Source organism: Pteronotus mesoamericanus, unplaced genomic scaffold (genome assembly GCF_021234165.1).
Source record: "Pteronotus mesoamericanus isolate MK-2021 breed Mesoamerican mustached bat unplaced genomic scaffold, CSHL_Meso_final scaffold_31, whole genome shotgun sequence".
Classification (NCBI taxonomy): domain Eukaryota; kingdom Metazoa; phylum Chordata; class Mammalia; order Chiroptera; family Mormoopidae; genus Pteronotus; species Pteronotus mesoamericanus.
This window is the reverse complement of record NW_026555312.1, coordinates 32804381-32820937: the sequence shown is the minus strand read 5'-3', so window position 1 is coordinate 32820937 and position 16557 is coordinate 32804381. Positions and strand designations below refer to the sequence as shown.

The 16557-nt window shown below is 39.1% G+C and overlaps 1 protein-coding gene across 1 annotated transcript in view; it reads right to left on the bottom strand.

Annotated features, from left to right (window-relative positions):
• Positions 1-3610: 3610 nt before the first annotated feature.
• Positions 3611-16557, bottom strand: part of ST6GAL2 (ST6 beta-galactoside alpha-2,6-sialyltransferase 2) — a 37061-nt gene continuing 24114 nt past the window's right edge. The window contains exon 5 of the mRNA XM_054592171.1: positions 3611-3867. Within this exon, the coding sequence (XP_054448146.1) occupies positions 3611-3867 (257 nt within the window). The remainder of the gene's footprint in view (positions 3868-16557) is intronic.

Sequence of the window (16557 nt, the reverse complement as noted above, 5' to 3'; positions counted from 1 at the left end):
GAGTATAAAACACAAATTTGAACTCAGGCACATTTTATGTAAGCAATTCATTTGCAAATGTAGGTAACTTCATCAGCTATATAACCACTGGGTAGATTTCTAAATTATCAGAAAGCGAGAAGTCAAAACAGATAATATTATAGAATGTATTCTTAGACTGTTTGGCCTATATATTTAGTCTTGTATTACACAATAATTCTCCCACTTCCTTTCCCTATTTCTTCCCACAGCTAAGCAGAAATGAGACCAGGTCACTCTGGCCACCAGCCACAAACATGCACTATGCCATGATCTCTAAGAAAGGCTGGAGAGAGAACTTGAATCATGTCATTTGTACACACTAAATTCTTCTATCTCATGATATGTGAGATTGATCCCACCTAATGTGGTCCAACTGGACCTAATTAGTTCAGTGGATGGAAGTGCTGTCACCCACAACAGAAGGTATTAATCTGTTCCACCAGAATGACCTGGCTCACAAACATGTAACAAAGGGACCCTGTGGTTGCTTCATCTACTTTTATTTCCCAGTTTTGAAAATGCTAATGATTATTTCATTATTGTTTTGTCCAGATGCTATGGCTATGGGGACACATGATTACCAGAGAGTCCAGTATCAACAATCTGTCTGGGACACACAGGAGGTGCTGGTGCTGACTCTGGGTTCCTTGAGCTGTGTCCAGGCAGACAAGAAAGAGACCCAGTAATTGAAAGATGTGGGAAAATCCCTCATAAGGTCCATTTTAATACATATGCCTGGTGTTGCCTAATGCTCACATGCAACTTTTGATTGAGCACATCTTGGTCCTGTGCACAAAGTTCTTTAGAAAAGCAGGCCTGTAAGGACTTATGGGGAAGGTCAGATACACAGGGCCAGCACTGTATTCCATGGGACCGTGAGAATGCTACATAAACCCAGTACACCTCACCCTCACACATGGTGGAGGGACTAGTGAAAGGAGTTAGGAAGAATCTAGATGAAGGTTGGTCATTCTTGGCCAACATTTCTTTGTGATTACAATGAGAACAACAACAAAAAAATGATCAAGAGAAATTACCTTGAAATATACAGCAATGTGACCTTTCTCAGTCCTGAGTAAAGAAATGGGACCCCTAATGGCTTCAGGATGCACCATAAGGACTTCATCAGTGTCCCTTCACAGAAGAAGAGGAAGGGTATTAGAAGGGGCAGAGCCTCAAAGAAATGCAGTGGGGCACCATTTATTATTAACTATGCCACAAAAGGCCTGTGTGTTTACTGTAGTTCAGCATACGTAGCGTATTAGGACTTAATTAATGTCTGGCCAAACTTGGCTAATCCTCAAAGCTGTCATCATATTAACTCTAACTGCCTAATACTTTGACAGGCTAAACAGTTTAAAGTTTTAAACAGAAGAGTGCTCAGCCCATGCTATATTAATATGTGTGCCATAATTTTGGAATGTTTAAAAAATCCTGATTCCCAAGAGTCTTTAAGACCATAACAAATTCAAAAATTTTAATTAGTTTTTCTTTATCTTATTCAGTATTTCTTATAATTTCAGTGATACTGAAAGTACTTTTTAAAAGTATATGCATTACAGCATGCAATTTAAAAATCTTTGAAGTGTTTTCTAGGATTTTGAACTTGAATGTTTACACTGACCCCAATAAATTTTCCTCGAACCAATTTCTAATGTCACCAAAGGAGGCTGTCCTGGCTGATAAGGACGTGGTAAAAGAATCCACTAGGGTGACTACCAAAGAAACTTCAATGCCATGGGCATTTGAAGGCAGAGCCTGGAAGGTGCAGGGAGAAATAGAACTGCAAGCGGAGTGCTCACCCCATACCACAGCTACCTCACCAGAATCCAGGATCACTGAACTCATTACCCACTAAACATGGGGACAAGGCTAAGCTCTTTCAGGAAATAAGAAAAAAAAGTGGCTTGACCACATCTGCTCAGACATAAGCTAATGTATAGGACAAAATTATCCATCCCTTCTCATAGATCTAGAAACAAAGCTCTCTAAAATGGGCTTTTAGTGGACACCGTCATGTTAAAAGCTTTTTAAATTACTTCTACTTCACTATTACAATAAGCCACAGGAGATGTCTGTTATCCTACTGGATTTCTGCTGCATAGACTAACCAAATAACTGTTAGTTTGTGTAAATCACTCTTGCTCAAGAAAGGATTCCTTAGAGAACTCAGGAAAAAAAACAATCCTGGACCAAAAATACTTTCCATAAACTCTTCTGACATTCACGCATTGCAAAGAAGTGTTAACCAGACCACTGAAATATGTTTTGGTTATATATTGAAATAATACCATGTTCAATTAAGTTATTTCAAATGTTTCTGTTTTCACTATGTTCATATCAAATTTTTTTCAATATATCAGTGACAAAAATTAAGATTAAAAAAACCCCTAAAACTATATATAGCTAATGCATTGGGATGACAATTTTCCCTCTAGCTGCCTCTTCCTCTGAAGCAGATACATATTGTCCTTGTTGTTAAAGAGCCATGGTTTCACACAATTTTAATTATATGGCTTTGTTATGTTGCTGACAAAAAACATATCTGTGAAAACAAGGATGGGATTCCTAAATGTCCAACTGGAATTAATGTCTGGTTTCCAATAGCTGATATTAACCTGCAAGAAATCCTTATAAAAGACATAGGTGTGCATCCCCAGAAGCATAGCGTTACTGCTCTCCAATCTTTCCTCCTGGACTGGAAGGAGCCCACTCTCACAGGTATGTTGTCCTTGTCAGTTTGTATAACTATGAAGGCTATGGAGAAGACTGGCAGGTGAAAAGGGACAAGGTGGGAATGCTGGAGCCAGAATCATCTTGCTCAGGGCCATGCTGTAGCCTCGTGATTGTGTTACTTGCCAATGATATTGCTTTCCATCTGGGTGATACTCCTAGTTGAGTAAGGATATACTGCAGAAAAACCAAGTGTCCCATCAGAGGTGCTAGTTTAGAGTTGGCTTGTTCTTAGACTGTGCACCATGAGTGCTCTATGATTTTAGAAAAATGTCCTGATACACAGAGCAAATTAGTTCAGTGGGCAATAGGAAGCACAGATGGTGAATGGAACAGTTTGGAAACACAAGCACCTGACAGGATATCCTAAAGATTTTTGCTGTTAAAATGACTACATCTGAGTGATAATTCAGACATTCATCATAAACTCTAGACTCGTTAATCATGAATGCCCATACAAGTGACACACTAGATGTTATACCATATCTCAACATCAGTGTTTTGTGGTATAAACCATTTCTTAATATTAGATGTTAACACTGAAACCGACCTTAATAAGCAGTGCTGTGCCATAAGAAAAGCTTAACATTTTTGTTACATATTTTCCTTCTTTTCAGCTATTTTTTCTTTTTTCCATTTTTCTTGATCTCTTTTCCTTTTAATTCCATTATTGTATTCAAAACAGTAATAAATACTCAATGGCTTAGAGAATTCTTGTGGCCATAGTGATGGTCAGTTTAAATTGCAGTTTAAAGACTCAAGACTACATTTTCTAAAATATATCTTCAAGTATTGTTTTGTGACTTAGAGCACAACAGTAGTACCTTATTGCACATTGGTTCCCAAGAGTCCCTTTTCATGAATTGGGGGTGGGGCAGTGCACAGCCCGGAGCCCCGGCAGGACCACCTTCCCCTTTCGGCGCAGGTCCATCCCGGCACCCGTGTTTAGGCGCTGCACTAGCAGCTTCTCGTAGAGCAGCGGGTGGTACGCCCCCAGCGTGCAAGCCGCGTCGTAGTACGGCTCGTGGTAGTGGCAGAGCTCCGTCTGCCTGATGGATGGGATGTATTCATACACGTGCACTTCACTGCACAAGGACATCATGACGAGGATTCCTGACATGGAGACAAAAGCAGAACCTGATGAACTCCAAGTGGGAGGGGAATGTTGGGAGGGTGGGGGTGGACAATGACAGTGGCAAAACCCCTTCACTATTACACTCTTAAAGATAAGAGTTGCTCTGCACTCTTATCTTTATAGCTGCAGGGTTTCAACTTCCAGGAAGTGGGTGTACTGGTTCAAGGGGCGTGGGGCACATTAAGGTCTAATACTAGCATATATGTACTTGTTCAGTTGATTACTGTGGGACAGAAAATAAAAGACAAAGTTACTTAACTTAAAGGCCTGCAATCTAGTGAGTGACAGATTTGCATCCCCCAAGTTAGAAAATCATGCATCACATTCTACACTCAGGTCCCATCTGATTTGCAATAGTAGAACTGCTGTCTTGCTAAGAAACACGTTATGAATGTTGATTATAAAATAACTGCTTGACTATAAATTAAGTATAACAGTTGTCTGAATGAAAAGAAATGGAGTTGTAAACACGGAGTTGAAGATTCATATTAACAAAATTATTTTTCTCACTGGAACTGTATTAAAGTTACTTTAATTGCTTTATTTTAATGTTTTAAATAGACAGCTATAAAACCTAACCATCATTGAGCAAATCTAGTTTGTGATCTAGGCTAATGGGCTTTCTCTTCCTAGCACCACCTTGTTTACATCCTTTAAACATTAAAAAAAGGTGCACATCTCTTTAATTAAAAAGGTATCCCTTATATGGAAAAACAAAGTCACATGTTATTTTCTGTTATAGGCAATATTTGTCTGCAGAGGACAATCATTTTTCTAATTAATCAACCATGTTGCATCATGAAAATCCTGCAACCAGATAAAGTCCTGCATGAGGGACACCAAGAGGGAAGAGAAAGGGGCCTAGGAGAGAGGAGCCTTATTTTGCACAGGAGATCCAGAAAGCTTGCCCAAGGGAGGAGAGGCCTGACCCTAAAAGGGTGGCCTGGAAGACAAGGGGTGGAAGGGAGGCAGGAGAAGGGGAGTTGCTCCAGAGATGACAATGGTATCCTGAAAATGTGACTGACAGCCATGATATAGCATTGTGGCTAAGAGTAAAGCATATTCCTCACTAAGAGATTATTCTGTTCAAATATATGAAGTAAAGTTGTTCTCAAGAGCCACTGTCAAAACCTCCAGTTATTGATCAGTTCCTCTCCATTCCTCCTCCTTTTCCATCGCTGACCTACTGCCTAGCTATGACCCCTTCCTTGGGCTGGCCAAATGTGATAGTGATTCAGATAGAGCCCAGAGAGAACCACCAAGGACAGCCCCTTTTCCCTGAAGTCGCATGGAGAATGGGCACCTGAGCATGCAGCACAGGCTAAAAAGAAGTCTCTTCCTCGGAGAAGCAATTACTACTCTATGAACATTTTTTCTATTTCTCACAAAATCATCTATAAAGAACTGACACAGTGAATGAGAAAGTTAAGTGTCCAGGGAGAATTAAATTCTCCTTTTATTCCCAGTCCCAAACAAGAAGCCCTGTGATATGTATATTCTTTCTCCATGAGGGGCACAGGATCTGTTCTGTGGAGGGAGAATGGCTTCAGGTTTCCTAATAAGAGCTATGTAACAAGTTCTTTGTCATGGCCCAGCAGTGACAGCTCTCCCTCCTCTGGATCTTGCGTGTGGCTGTGCCAGTTCTGCAAAAGGAGGTCACAAGGATCTTAGGATGGGTCAAGTCCTGCACATTACCCACCACTACATTACCATTTGCCTGCAGATGGCAGTGAAGAGGCTTCAAGGGTGTCTGGCACAAAGGCATCTCATAAACTAGCAGCGGAACTGTACCTAGATACCTTCCATGGGGACTGTAGTCAATTGCATATGAGCTGTGTTCTTTGAAACTCTGGTTCTTAAAGTGGATAGCCTTCACAAGTTAATATTATACTTAAGAAATATGTTAGTCAGTTTGTTATTCTTCCTCCTAAAGCAGTTCTCAAACTTCAGCCTGAAATGATTGACTTGGGTAGCTTATTAAAATGCAGATTCCTGGGATTTGTTCCCATTCCCAGAGATTTGGATCCCATTGACTTATGTTGGGGTCCAGGAAACTGAATTTTTAACAAGCACTCCTAAACTGTCTGTGGTGAAAGCCCATTTAACAGAGACAAGAGGGAAGGAGGGGGGACGGTGGGGACAAGGAAGGGAAGGGGAAAGTCAAGGAACATATAGCAAGGACTCATGGACAAAACCAAAGGGGAAGAGCTGAGGGAGGAAAGGAGGGAGGGGGCAAGGGAAAGTGGTGGGGGGTTGGCAGAGACAAATGTATCTGAAAAAAATAAATTAAAATAAAAAAAAAAGAACATTTTAATCCATCACAGAGCAATGCTTTTGTAAAATACAATAACAATTAATTAGAGAAATGATCACATATTTGGATGACATCCTCTGTCAAATTTCTCTAAAGATTTCTAAATACTTTCAATTTCCACACTGATCTAGTTATAGGCCAACAACAAGCATTACTGGCCCAATGCTGGCCTACTGACCATGGTTGAAGGACCATGCTGGTTTAATACACATATTCTTTGAAAAATTCTGCTGTAAGAGATCCCCAAGCTGCCTCAAATTCTACATGCTAGACAGCTAACACACCCAGAAGAACTCTGGGTAGTTTCCTAGACATCATTGATGTCTCTGTTATCTTGGTCTCATAGGTCTATTAGATGCTTGAATCTGATTTTTTGAAAAGTTTTCCAGAGAAAATTTTTACTCTTGCTGCTAGGTAATTATACTGTATATCATATATTTGCTAAATATAGAGTATGGCTTTTGTCATAGACTAGGCAAAAAGTTATGGTTTTTCTATAAATAAACAGGTACATTTGAACAATTTCATATGTATTTTATATTTTAAAATAACTTCTAGAGCAGGGGTGTTCAACCTGCAGCCCACAGGCCTCATGTGGTTCAGGATGGCTATAAAAGCAGCCCCAAATCATAAATTTACTTAAACATTATGATATTATTTTTGTGATTACATGTTACAATGTATTTAATGTGTGGCCCAAAACAACTCTTCTTCTTCCAGTGTGGCCCAGAGACTCCATAAAGTTATATACACCTGTTAGAGCTTCAAAAATATAGGCGCTTGTCAGTTCATGACAGCCCAAAATGAAGGCCAACAGAGGTTAAGAAAGTGTGACTTCTCCTCTTGAGTTATCTGTATAATTCCTTCTGATTTCTGTCTATCTGACACAGAATTAGCAACAGTGGTTTCCCACATCATTTTGTGCTCTTCCTTGAATGTGTGACTTCCTATAACTATAAGCCTTGGCCAAGTATCCTAAAATTTATGTAATAGCAGAATCTGCTCTAAGTGTTTAAATAGCAGTCAAATGATAGCGAAATTAGTATGGCAGCACCTTCAAAAAGAAGGGAAAATTAATTTGTGACTCACTGGGTACATGTAAAAGATGAACAAGATTTCTGGTACCAAAGGTGGAGAATTTTTTTTTTTAATTTTAAACTATTTTTCAGACAGCATGGTCGATTCATTTAGCATATGCATACTCTACTTTTTAACTTATTCAGGTCATTATTACACATACATTTCAGTTTAGACTCAGACTTTATCATGTAATAAATACTGAAAATCATTATTAAATGTGGATAAATCTATACATCACTTTTCTTAAGAATTGTTTATAGCACTTGGAAATACATAAAATCCTGAAGATGAAATTTCTTCTCTGACACAGTTTTGAGTGTGTGTGTTAGGGCAGGGTGTGTGGGGAACTGCAGAAAAGCAGGGTTAGGACAGGACTGGGAAAGACCAGAGCCTTCAAGTACTGTTGGAGACCTCTTCAATTAAATCTAACATTTATTTAACTGGGCACAGTGCTAATCATTGAGAATTTAGAAAATGCTTCTTTTTCCTTTTCTTTTAATCCTCACCTGAGGATTTTTTTTTGATATTTTAATGTATGTACGTATGTATGTATGTATTTATTTAGAGAGGGAGACATCAATTGGTTGCCTCCTGTATATGCCCCAAATGTGGATCGAACTTGCAAACTTTTGGTGTATGGGATGATGCTTCAATCAACTGAACCACCTGGCCAGGGCTAGAAAATTTTTAAGAAAAACAATTAAGATCCAAGGTGGTAGAGGAGTGAGTGGAAGTCACACTAACCTCCTCCCAGGGCCAATCTGAAATTACAGTTAAATTGTGGAGAAATCATCCATAACAAACAACTGACCAATAGCAGGAGAGAAGATTTATAGTCATGGACAGACAGAGAAAACAGCTCCAACACAATGTTACTGGTAGGGAGTGTGGCAGAGACATAAGATGTCTGGCTGGGTGCCATGAGTGGCAGCAAAAGTGCTGGAGGGATATCTCGGTGACCGTGGGTTCCCCTTGAGAAACACGGGGTCTAAAACCCAAGCTGGGCTCCCCAGACTACAGTACCAGTGCCTGAAAAGTACACAGATAACATCCAGCTGTGAAAAGTGGCAGGGCTTCTCTCTGCCAGAGATGGAGAGCTGGAGTTGCAAAGAGCCATTTAAAGGGCCAACACAATTTTCCTATGCAGCCACTCAACCTGGGCTCTGGCAAAGGAGGAGAGCCCCGACTCTCCTGATGAGTGGACTAGAGATGCTTGAGGAGATACTGGGGATGGTGGCTTTGGGGACAGCACTGAGAGAGCAGCTGTCAGGATCCTGGTGCTGAGTCATTCCCCCATACAGCAGGAGCTACCTTGCTCAGGCAGGCCACACCCTTCTGAGTGGCAGCAGCCTGAGGGGAAGCAATAGTGCTGCTCCCAGGAGATACTCTGCCCCACTCTGTGTAGCTTAAGCCTGACTGCTGATTGCAGAGGGACTAGGTTAACAACTGAAGGAGTCAGCCACAGACAGTAGATCTCTGGTAGTCTTGAACAGACTGCCTAAGGCCAGACTGGTCACCATCTGATATCACCAGAGGTGGATCCAGAAAGAAAAAAGAGTGATAAATACTAGATGTTACTGAGATGAAATCCACCATGGTCTTCATGATTTGTGATATTTTCTTTCCTGCATTGTTTTTAAACATTCATTTCTTGTCCTTCAAGTTTGTGCATATTAAGCCACTAGAGTTTATATTATAGTTTATTTAATTTCTTATATTTTGCTCCTCCCTTCTCTTACTCCATTTTACCTTCTCCTTTCCTTTTATTATTTTTGTTTTAAATTTTGTTTTCTCTCTTGCTACAACTATTTCTCCCCTGTCAAACCTCTCAAAACCAATTTTCTTGTCAATGGTCATCTCATATTCTTTTTCTTGCACTTAAAGTACCCGTGTTCTCGCTCCATACCAATTTTTGCTCATTGATTGTAGGTAGGGTAGTTGTTGTTGCATTTTTCAATTTTATCTCTAGATCTTCACTATTCTTGTATTTCAAATCTCAAATTTTACTGCTCCCCTCTCCTACTCCATCTGCCTTCATACTGCTCATTCTTCTTTTCATCTCAAATTTTAACTTTCCCATTTAAACCTGTTTTTTTCCTATTTTTTTCTTTCATTCTTCCCTTTCTTTCTTTCTGTCTCAAATTTTAATTTTTCCCTGTCTTAGCCTGGTTTTTGTTCCTTACATTCAGTATTTCTTCTTCCTCTATCATCTCAAAATTACTTTCCTTTCCTCTAGATATCATTCAAGCTTTTCTTTCCTTTTTTCCTTCTTATTCCCATCCAATCTGCATTAATCTTAGCTCATCTGTTGTTGATAGTGCTGTGGTAGAACTTTTTCTCCAATTTGTTTCCTATTTGTTTTTATTTATTTTTTTCCTTTTTCTTTCCCTCTCTCACATTATTGTTTTTTAGTTTTCTGTTTAAACCTAATACTACACGCATCCTTTCTCTTACTCCATTCCCCCTTCTTCATTCCATTTTTTATTTATGATTTAAATTTTACTTTCTCTTTTTGCATTGCTCTGCTTCCCTTCTCTTACTAGTGCTCTTCCTGCTACCCTCTGAAAATCATTTTTTTCATTCAGTCATCTCATACTCCCTTCTTCTTTCTGATAGTCTTAATATCTTCACATTCTTATTAATACAAGTGCATTTGCTGTTTATAGTGGGATTGTGGGTGGGAGTTAATTTTTGTAAATATGGTTTTGTTTCTTGGGCTGTGTGGTTTTGTTCTGGCAGCACTTGCACAATAGTATACAAGGCGTGGTGGGTGGAATGACTGTCAGTCAGCCAACTGGAAGGAAGGAGCCAACAAAAAATTGAAACCCAGTTACATTCAGGGAGCCAACATTAACAGCATAAAGAGCATCCTAAGAGCATCAAGATCAGGAGATCAAGGAGACTACATCATAGAATCTCATAGGTCTACCATAGAGGTTGATACCACAAAGACATGAAGTCAAAGCAGATCAACTTGAGAAGCAGAAACAAACAAGATGGTCTCCCCTCACATAGGGAGAGAAAGAAACAACTCCCAACTGAAAGGAAGGGAGGACCTTAGAAAGAGTGCTAAATGAAATAGAGGCAAGTAAACCATCAGACATTGAGTTCAAAACAATGATTATAAGGAAGCACAATGAGCTCAGTGAGAATTACAAAAAAACTACAGGGAAGCTACAAATAACTTACTGCGAACTCTATCAGCATGAAAAAGGACATTGAAACTATCAACAAGAGCCAGGAGAAAATGAAGAATACAATTTCTGAACTGAAGACACAGTAGAAGGAATTAAAAGCAGACTAGATGAAGAAGAGGTACAAATCAGTGAGCTGGAGGGCAAGTAGAAAAAAATTCCCAGAAAGAGCAAGTGAAGGAAAAAAGACTCAAAAAGAATGAAGAGGGGTTAAGGGAAATGAAGAACAACATGAAATGTAATAATATCCATATAATAGGAATACCAGAAGGAGAAGAAGAGGAAAAAAGGATAGAAAAATCTGTTTGAAATAGCAATTACAGAAACTTCCCTAATTTGAGGAGAGAAAAAGTCATACCAGTCCAGGAAGCACAGAGGGTCCCATTCTAAAGGAACCCAACGAGGCCCACTCCAAGAGATACCATAATTAAAACGGCAAAATTCAAAGACAAAAAGCGAATCTTAAAGGCAGCAAAGGGCAAATAGGTAGTAACATTCAAGGGCACTCTGATAAGGCTAGCAGCTGATTTTTCAACAGAAACATTGTAAGCCAGAAGGGAACGTCAAGAAACAATCCAAGTAATGAAAAGCAAAGGCTTGCAACCAAGACTACTCTATCCAGAAAAGCTCTCAATTAAAAAGGAAGGCAAAATAAAGACTCTCCCTAACAAAAGAGAGGTAAAAGAACACCTCTACCAAACCAGCATTACAAGACATGCTAAAGGATCTGCTTTAAGAGGATGAAGAAAAAGAGTAAGGAGGAACATAGTACAAAGGCGAAGATGGCAAGGAGTAAGTATGTACATGGATTAAACCCTTCTATTAAAAGACATAGGTTAGCCAAATGGATAAGAAAACATGACCCACACATATGCTGTCTACAAGAGACCCACCTCAGAAAAAAGGACCTACAACAGACTGAATTTGAAGGGTTGGAAAGAATATTCGAAGCAAATGGAAAGGAAATAAAAAGCTGGCGTTACGACACTTATATCAGACAAAATACACTTTAAAATAAAGGCCATAAAAAGAGACACAGATGGACACTTCATCATACTCAAAGGAAGAATCCATCAAGAAGATACAAACATGGTAAATGTATATGAATCCAACATACAAGCACCCAAATATATAGAAAATCTTGCAGGACTTCAAGAAATATATACAGTAACACACTTATAGTAGGGGATTTCAACTCCCCACTGTCAACAATGGATAGATCTTCTAAACAAAACATCAACAAGGATATTGTGGCACTGAACGACGCACTAGATCAAATGGACTTGACTAACATATATAGAATCTTTCACCCCAAAGAAGCAAAATACACATTCTTTTCAAATGCACATGGAACATTTTCAAAGACAGACCGCATGATAGGACACAAATCAGGCCTCAACAAATTCAAGAAAATTGAAATCATAACAAGCATTTTCTCAGACCACAAGAGCTTGAAACTGGAAACCAATCTCAAGGAAATAATTCAAATACATTCAAACTCATGGAGACCGAACAGCATGACATTAGACAATTAATGGGTCAATAATGAATCAAGGAAAATCAAGAAGTTCTTGGAAACAAATGAAAATGAACGGACAACAGTCCAAAACCTATGGGACACAGAGAAGGCAGTCCTTAGAGGGAAGTTCACAGCAATACAGGCCTACCTAAAAGAGATAGAAACATTTCAAATAAAAGACCTAACCCTCCAGCTTCAAGGACTGGGGAGACAACAACAAACAAATACCAGAGTGGGTAGAAGAAAGGAAATAATCAAGATTAGAGTAGAACTAAATGACATAGAGATGAAAAGAACAATTCAAAGGATCAACCAATCCAGAAGCTGGTTCTTTAAAAAGATAAACAAAATCAACAAGCCTTTAAGCAGACTCATCAAGATAAAAAGGGAGAAGACCCAAATAAATAATATCAGAAATGAAAGAGGAGAGATAACAATTGATAACAGAGAAATACAAAGGATTAGAAGAAATTCCTATGAGCAGTTATATGCCAAGAAATTTGAAAACCTCAATGAAATGGACAAGTTTCTGGAAAAGTACAGCCTTCCAACACTGCATGAAGAAGAAGCAAAAATCCTGAAGAGAATGATAACAGCTGGGGAAACTGAAGCAGTAATCCAACAATTCCCAGCACATAAAAGCCCTGGACTAGAGAGTTTCACATAAGAATTTTATAGAACATTTAAGGAAGAGCTAACCCCTGTCCTTCTCAGACTATTCCAAAAAATCCAAGAAGAGGGAAGACTCCCAAATTCTTTTATGAGGCCAGCATCATCCTAATCCTAAAACCAGATAAAGACACAACCAAGAAAGGAAACTACAGGCCAATATCGCTGATGAACATAGAAGCTAAAACCCTCAACAAATTATTGGCAAACCGCATCCATTAAAAAAATCATCCACCATGATCAAGTGGGAATCATCCCAGGGATGCAAGGATGGTTCAATATTCACAAATCTAGAAATATAATACATCACATAAACAAAAGGAAAGACAAAAACCACATGATTATCCCAATAGATGCGGAAAAAGCATTTGATAAGTTACAGCACTCATTTATGATAAAAACACTCTGCAAAGTGGGAATAAAGGGGGCATACCTCAACATAATAAAGGCCATATATGAAAAACCTACAGCCTACCTCATACTCAATGGTCAAAAACTAAAAGCTTTCCCACTAAGCTCAGGAACAGGACAAGGATGTCCGCTTTCACCACTTCTATTCAACATAGTATTGGAAGTCCTAGTCACAGCGATCAGACAAGAAAAAGAAATAAAAGGCATCCAAATTTGAAAGGAGCAAGTAAAACTATCATTGTTTGCAGATGACATGATAATGTACACGGAAAAAAACCCCCATAGACCCCACCAAAAAACTCCTCAACCTAATAAGTGAATTTGGCAAAAAAGCAGGATTCAAAGTCAATATTCAGAAATTGAAGGCATTTCTGTACACGAAAAATGAAATATCAGAAGCAGAAATCAGGAAAAAAAAATCTCCTTTGCTACAGCAACAAGAAAAATAAAGTACATAGGAATAAAGTTAACCTAGGAGGTATAAGACCTGTATGTAGAAAACTATACAACACTGAAGAAAGAAACCAAGTAAGACACAAATAACTGGAAGCATATACCGTATTCATGGATTGGAAGAATTAACATCATCAAAATATCCATACTATCCAAGACAATTTATGGATTCAATGCACTCCCTATTAAAATACCAATGACATATTTCACAGACATAGAACAAACATTTCAAAAATTTATATAGAACCCTAAGTGATCCTGAATAGCCACAGCAATTTTGAGAAAGAAAAACAAAGTAGGAGGGATCACAACACCTGATATCAAAATATATTACAAGGCTACTGTAATCAAAACAGTCTGGTACTTGCATAAGAACAGGCACATCATAGATCAATGAAACAGAATAGAGAGCCCAGAAATAAACCCATGTGTCTGTGGTCAATTAATATTTTACAAAGGGTGCAAAAGCATAAAATAAGAGTAAAAATAGCCTCTTCAACAATAGAGGAGAACATAGGCAGGAAACTCTCAGATATACCATGCAGTAATTTTTTCACTGATATGTCCCCTAAAGCAAGGGACATAAAGGAAAAAATAAACAAATGTAACTTCATCAAAATAAGAAGCTTCTGCACAGCTAAAGAAAACATCAGCAAAAGAAAAGGGAGCCAACCGTACAGGAAAATATATTTGCCAATGATACCTTGGACAGGGGTTTGATCTCCAAAATATATAAAGAACTCACATGACTCCATTCCAGGAAGAAAAACAATCCAATTACAAAATGGGCAAAGGACCTGTGCAACACTTTTCCAAGGAGGATGTACACAGGGACCAGAGACATAGGAAAGGATGCTCATCATCACTAACCATGAGAGAAATGAAAATTAAAACCAAAATGAGATACCACTTCACACCAGTCAGAATGGCCATCATAAATAAAGCAACAAAGAACAAGTGCTGGTGAGGTTGTGGAGAAAAGGGAAGCCTAGTCCACTGTTGGTGGGAATGCAGACTGATGCAGCCACTGTGGAAAACAGTTTGGAATTTCCTCAAAAAGCTGAAAATGGAACTGCCTTTTGACCCAGCCATTCCACTGCTGGGGTTATACCCTAAGAATCCCTAAACACCAATTCAAAAGAACCTATGCACCCCAATGTTCATAGCAGCACAATTTACAATAGCCAAGTGCTGGAAGCAACCTAAGTGCCCATCAGTAAAATGAGTGGATCACAAAACTATGGTACATTTACACATTGGAAAACTATGCAGCAGCAAGAAAGAGCTACTTCTCTTCACCACAGCATGGATAGAACTGGAGAGCATTATGCTATGTGAAATAAGCCAGGGGGCAAAAGACAAATACCATATGATCTCACCTATAAGTGGAACCTAATAGCAAAGCAAGCAGGCAAGGAAAATATGACCAGCGACATTGGAAGAAAGAAGAAACTGACAGATAAAGGAGAGGGAAGGAGGGGGTTGTGGGGAGGGGAAGGGGAAGGGTCAGATGAAGGAACAGGTGTGAAGGACACAAGGATGAAGCCACGGTAAGGAAGGACTGAGTTGGGGAGGTGGAGGTGGGTGGGGCAGGGGAGAGTGGTAGTGGGTTAAATGGAGACAAATGTATTTGAAAAATTAAAAAAAAAAAAGAAATAAATAAATTTTAAAAATGGTACATTTACACAATGGAATACTTTGCAGCAGAAAGGTGGAAGGAACTCCTACCCTTTGCGACGCATGAATGGAACTGGAGAGCATTATGCTAAGCGAAATAAGCCAGTTTGTGAAAGACAAATACCATATGATCTCATGTACAAGTGGAAACTAATCAACAAAACATACAAGTGAGCAAAACAGATCCAGAGACATGGAAATAAGGAACAAAACGATGGTGACCAGAGGGGAAGGGTGACAGGGATTACCAGGGAAAGAATGGGAAGGGTTTAGTCAAAGATCATGTAAAAAGGTCCCATGGACGAGGACAACCAGAGGGAGGACTGAATGTGGGAAAGGGGGTGTGGGCAGGGCAGGGGAGAGCAATGGGGGGAAAATGGGAACAACAGTAATTGAACATTAAAAAAATAAAGAAGAAGAACAATGCTGGAGAGAAAATGGGATGCAATAATATAGTCTTTCTTTATAGACTGCTATCCATTTAGAAAATTAAGCCTGTTCTAGTATTTAAATTAAAAAGAAACTATTAGCAAATTAAAGGTTGCTGAAGAACTAACCTTGAAATTTAAAAACAGGGCCTAAGCCCATAACCTGAAATCCTTAGGGTAACTTGAAGAAATTGTCTTAAATATTGTACTGAGAAAAATGTTTAGGTACTAACCAGCCTCTCTGCTGAAGTGCTAAGATGCTGAGCCCTGTCACCCACAAATGACACAGCTACAAACAACACATGGTTTTCAGATGGTCTCTGAATTACCACCAATAGGGTTCCATGTCAGGTGTCTCCAACCAACCTCTAGGTTTTATGACTTGGTGTGAGGACCATATAAGCACATAGTCATACTCAGCTATGATTTATTATGGCAAAAGTATACAAGGCAATATCAGCAAAGGAAAAGTTACATGGGAAGAGAAGTTCAGGGGAACCAGGGGCAAGCTTCTAGAATCCTTTTCTGGTAGTCACACAGGTTTACTTAATTACCCTAGGAACACATGTGAAATGCTGCCAACCAAGAAAGCTTCTTAGAGACTTAGTACTCATGGTTTTCACTGGGAGCTGGTCACATAGGCAGTCTCTGTCTGGCACACACCAGACTACCAGAAGGAAAGCAGGTGGCCATTATAAGCCACATTGCTTGCTTAAACAGTCTAGACACAGTGAACTACTCTGATCAGTTATGGGAATGGAAACTCTCCCCATGTCCAAGTTCCCAGATGCCAACTATTGAGCAGCCCTTCCTAAACATCAGCAGGCAGGCCTACTACGTTGGGTTTTTCCACACAGGTACCATATGTGTGCACATTCAAAGTATCATGTTACTTTGTAGTTATTTCCCCATGCCAGACCAAC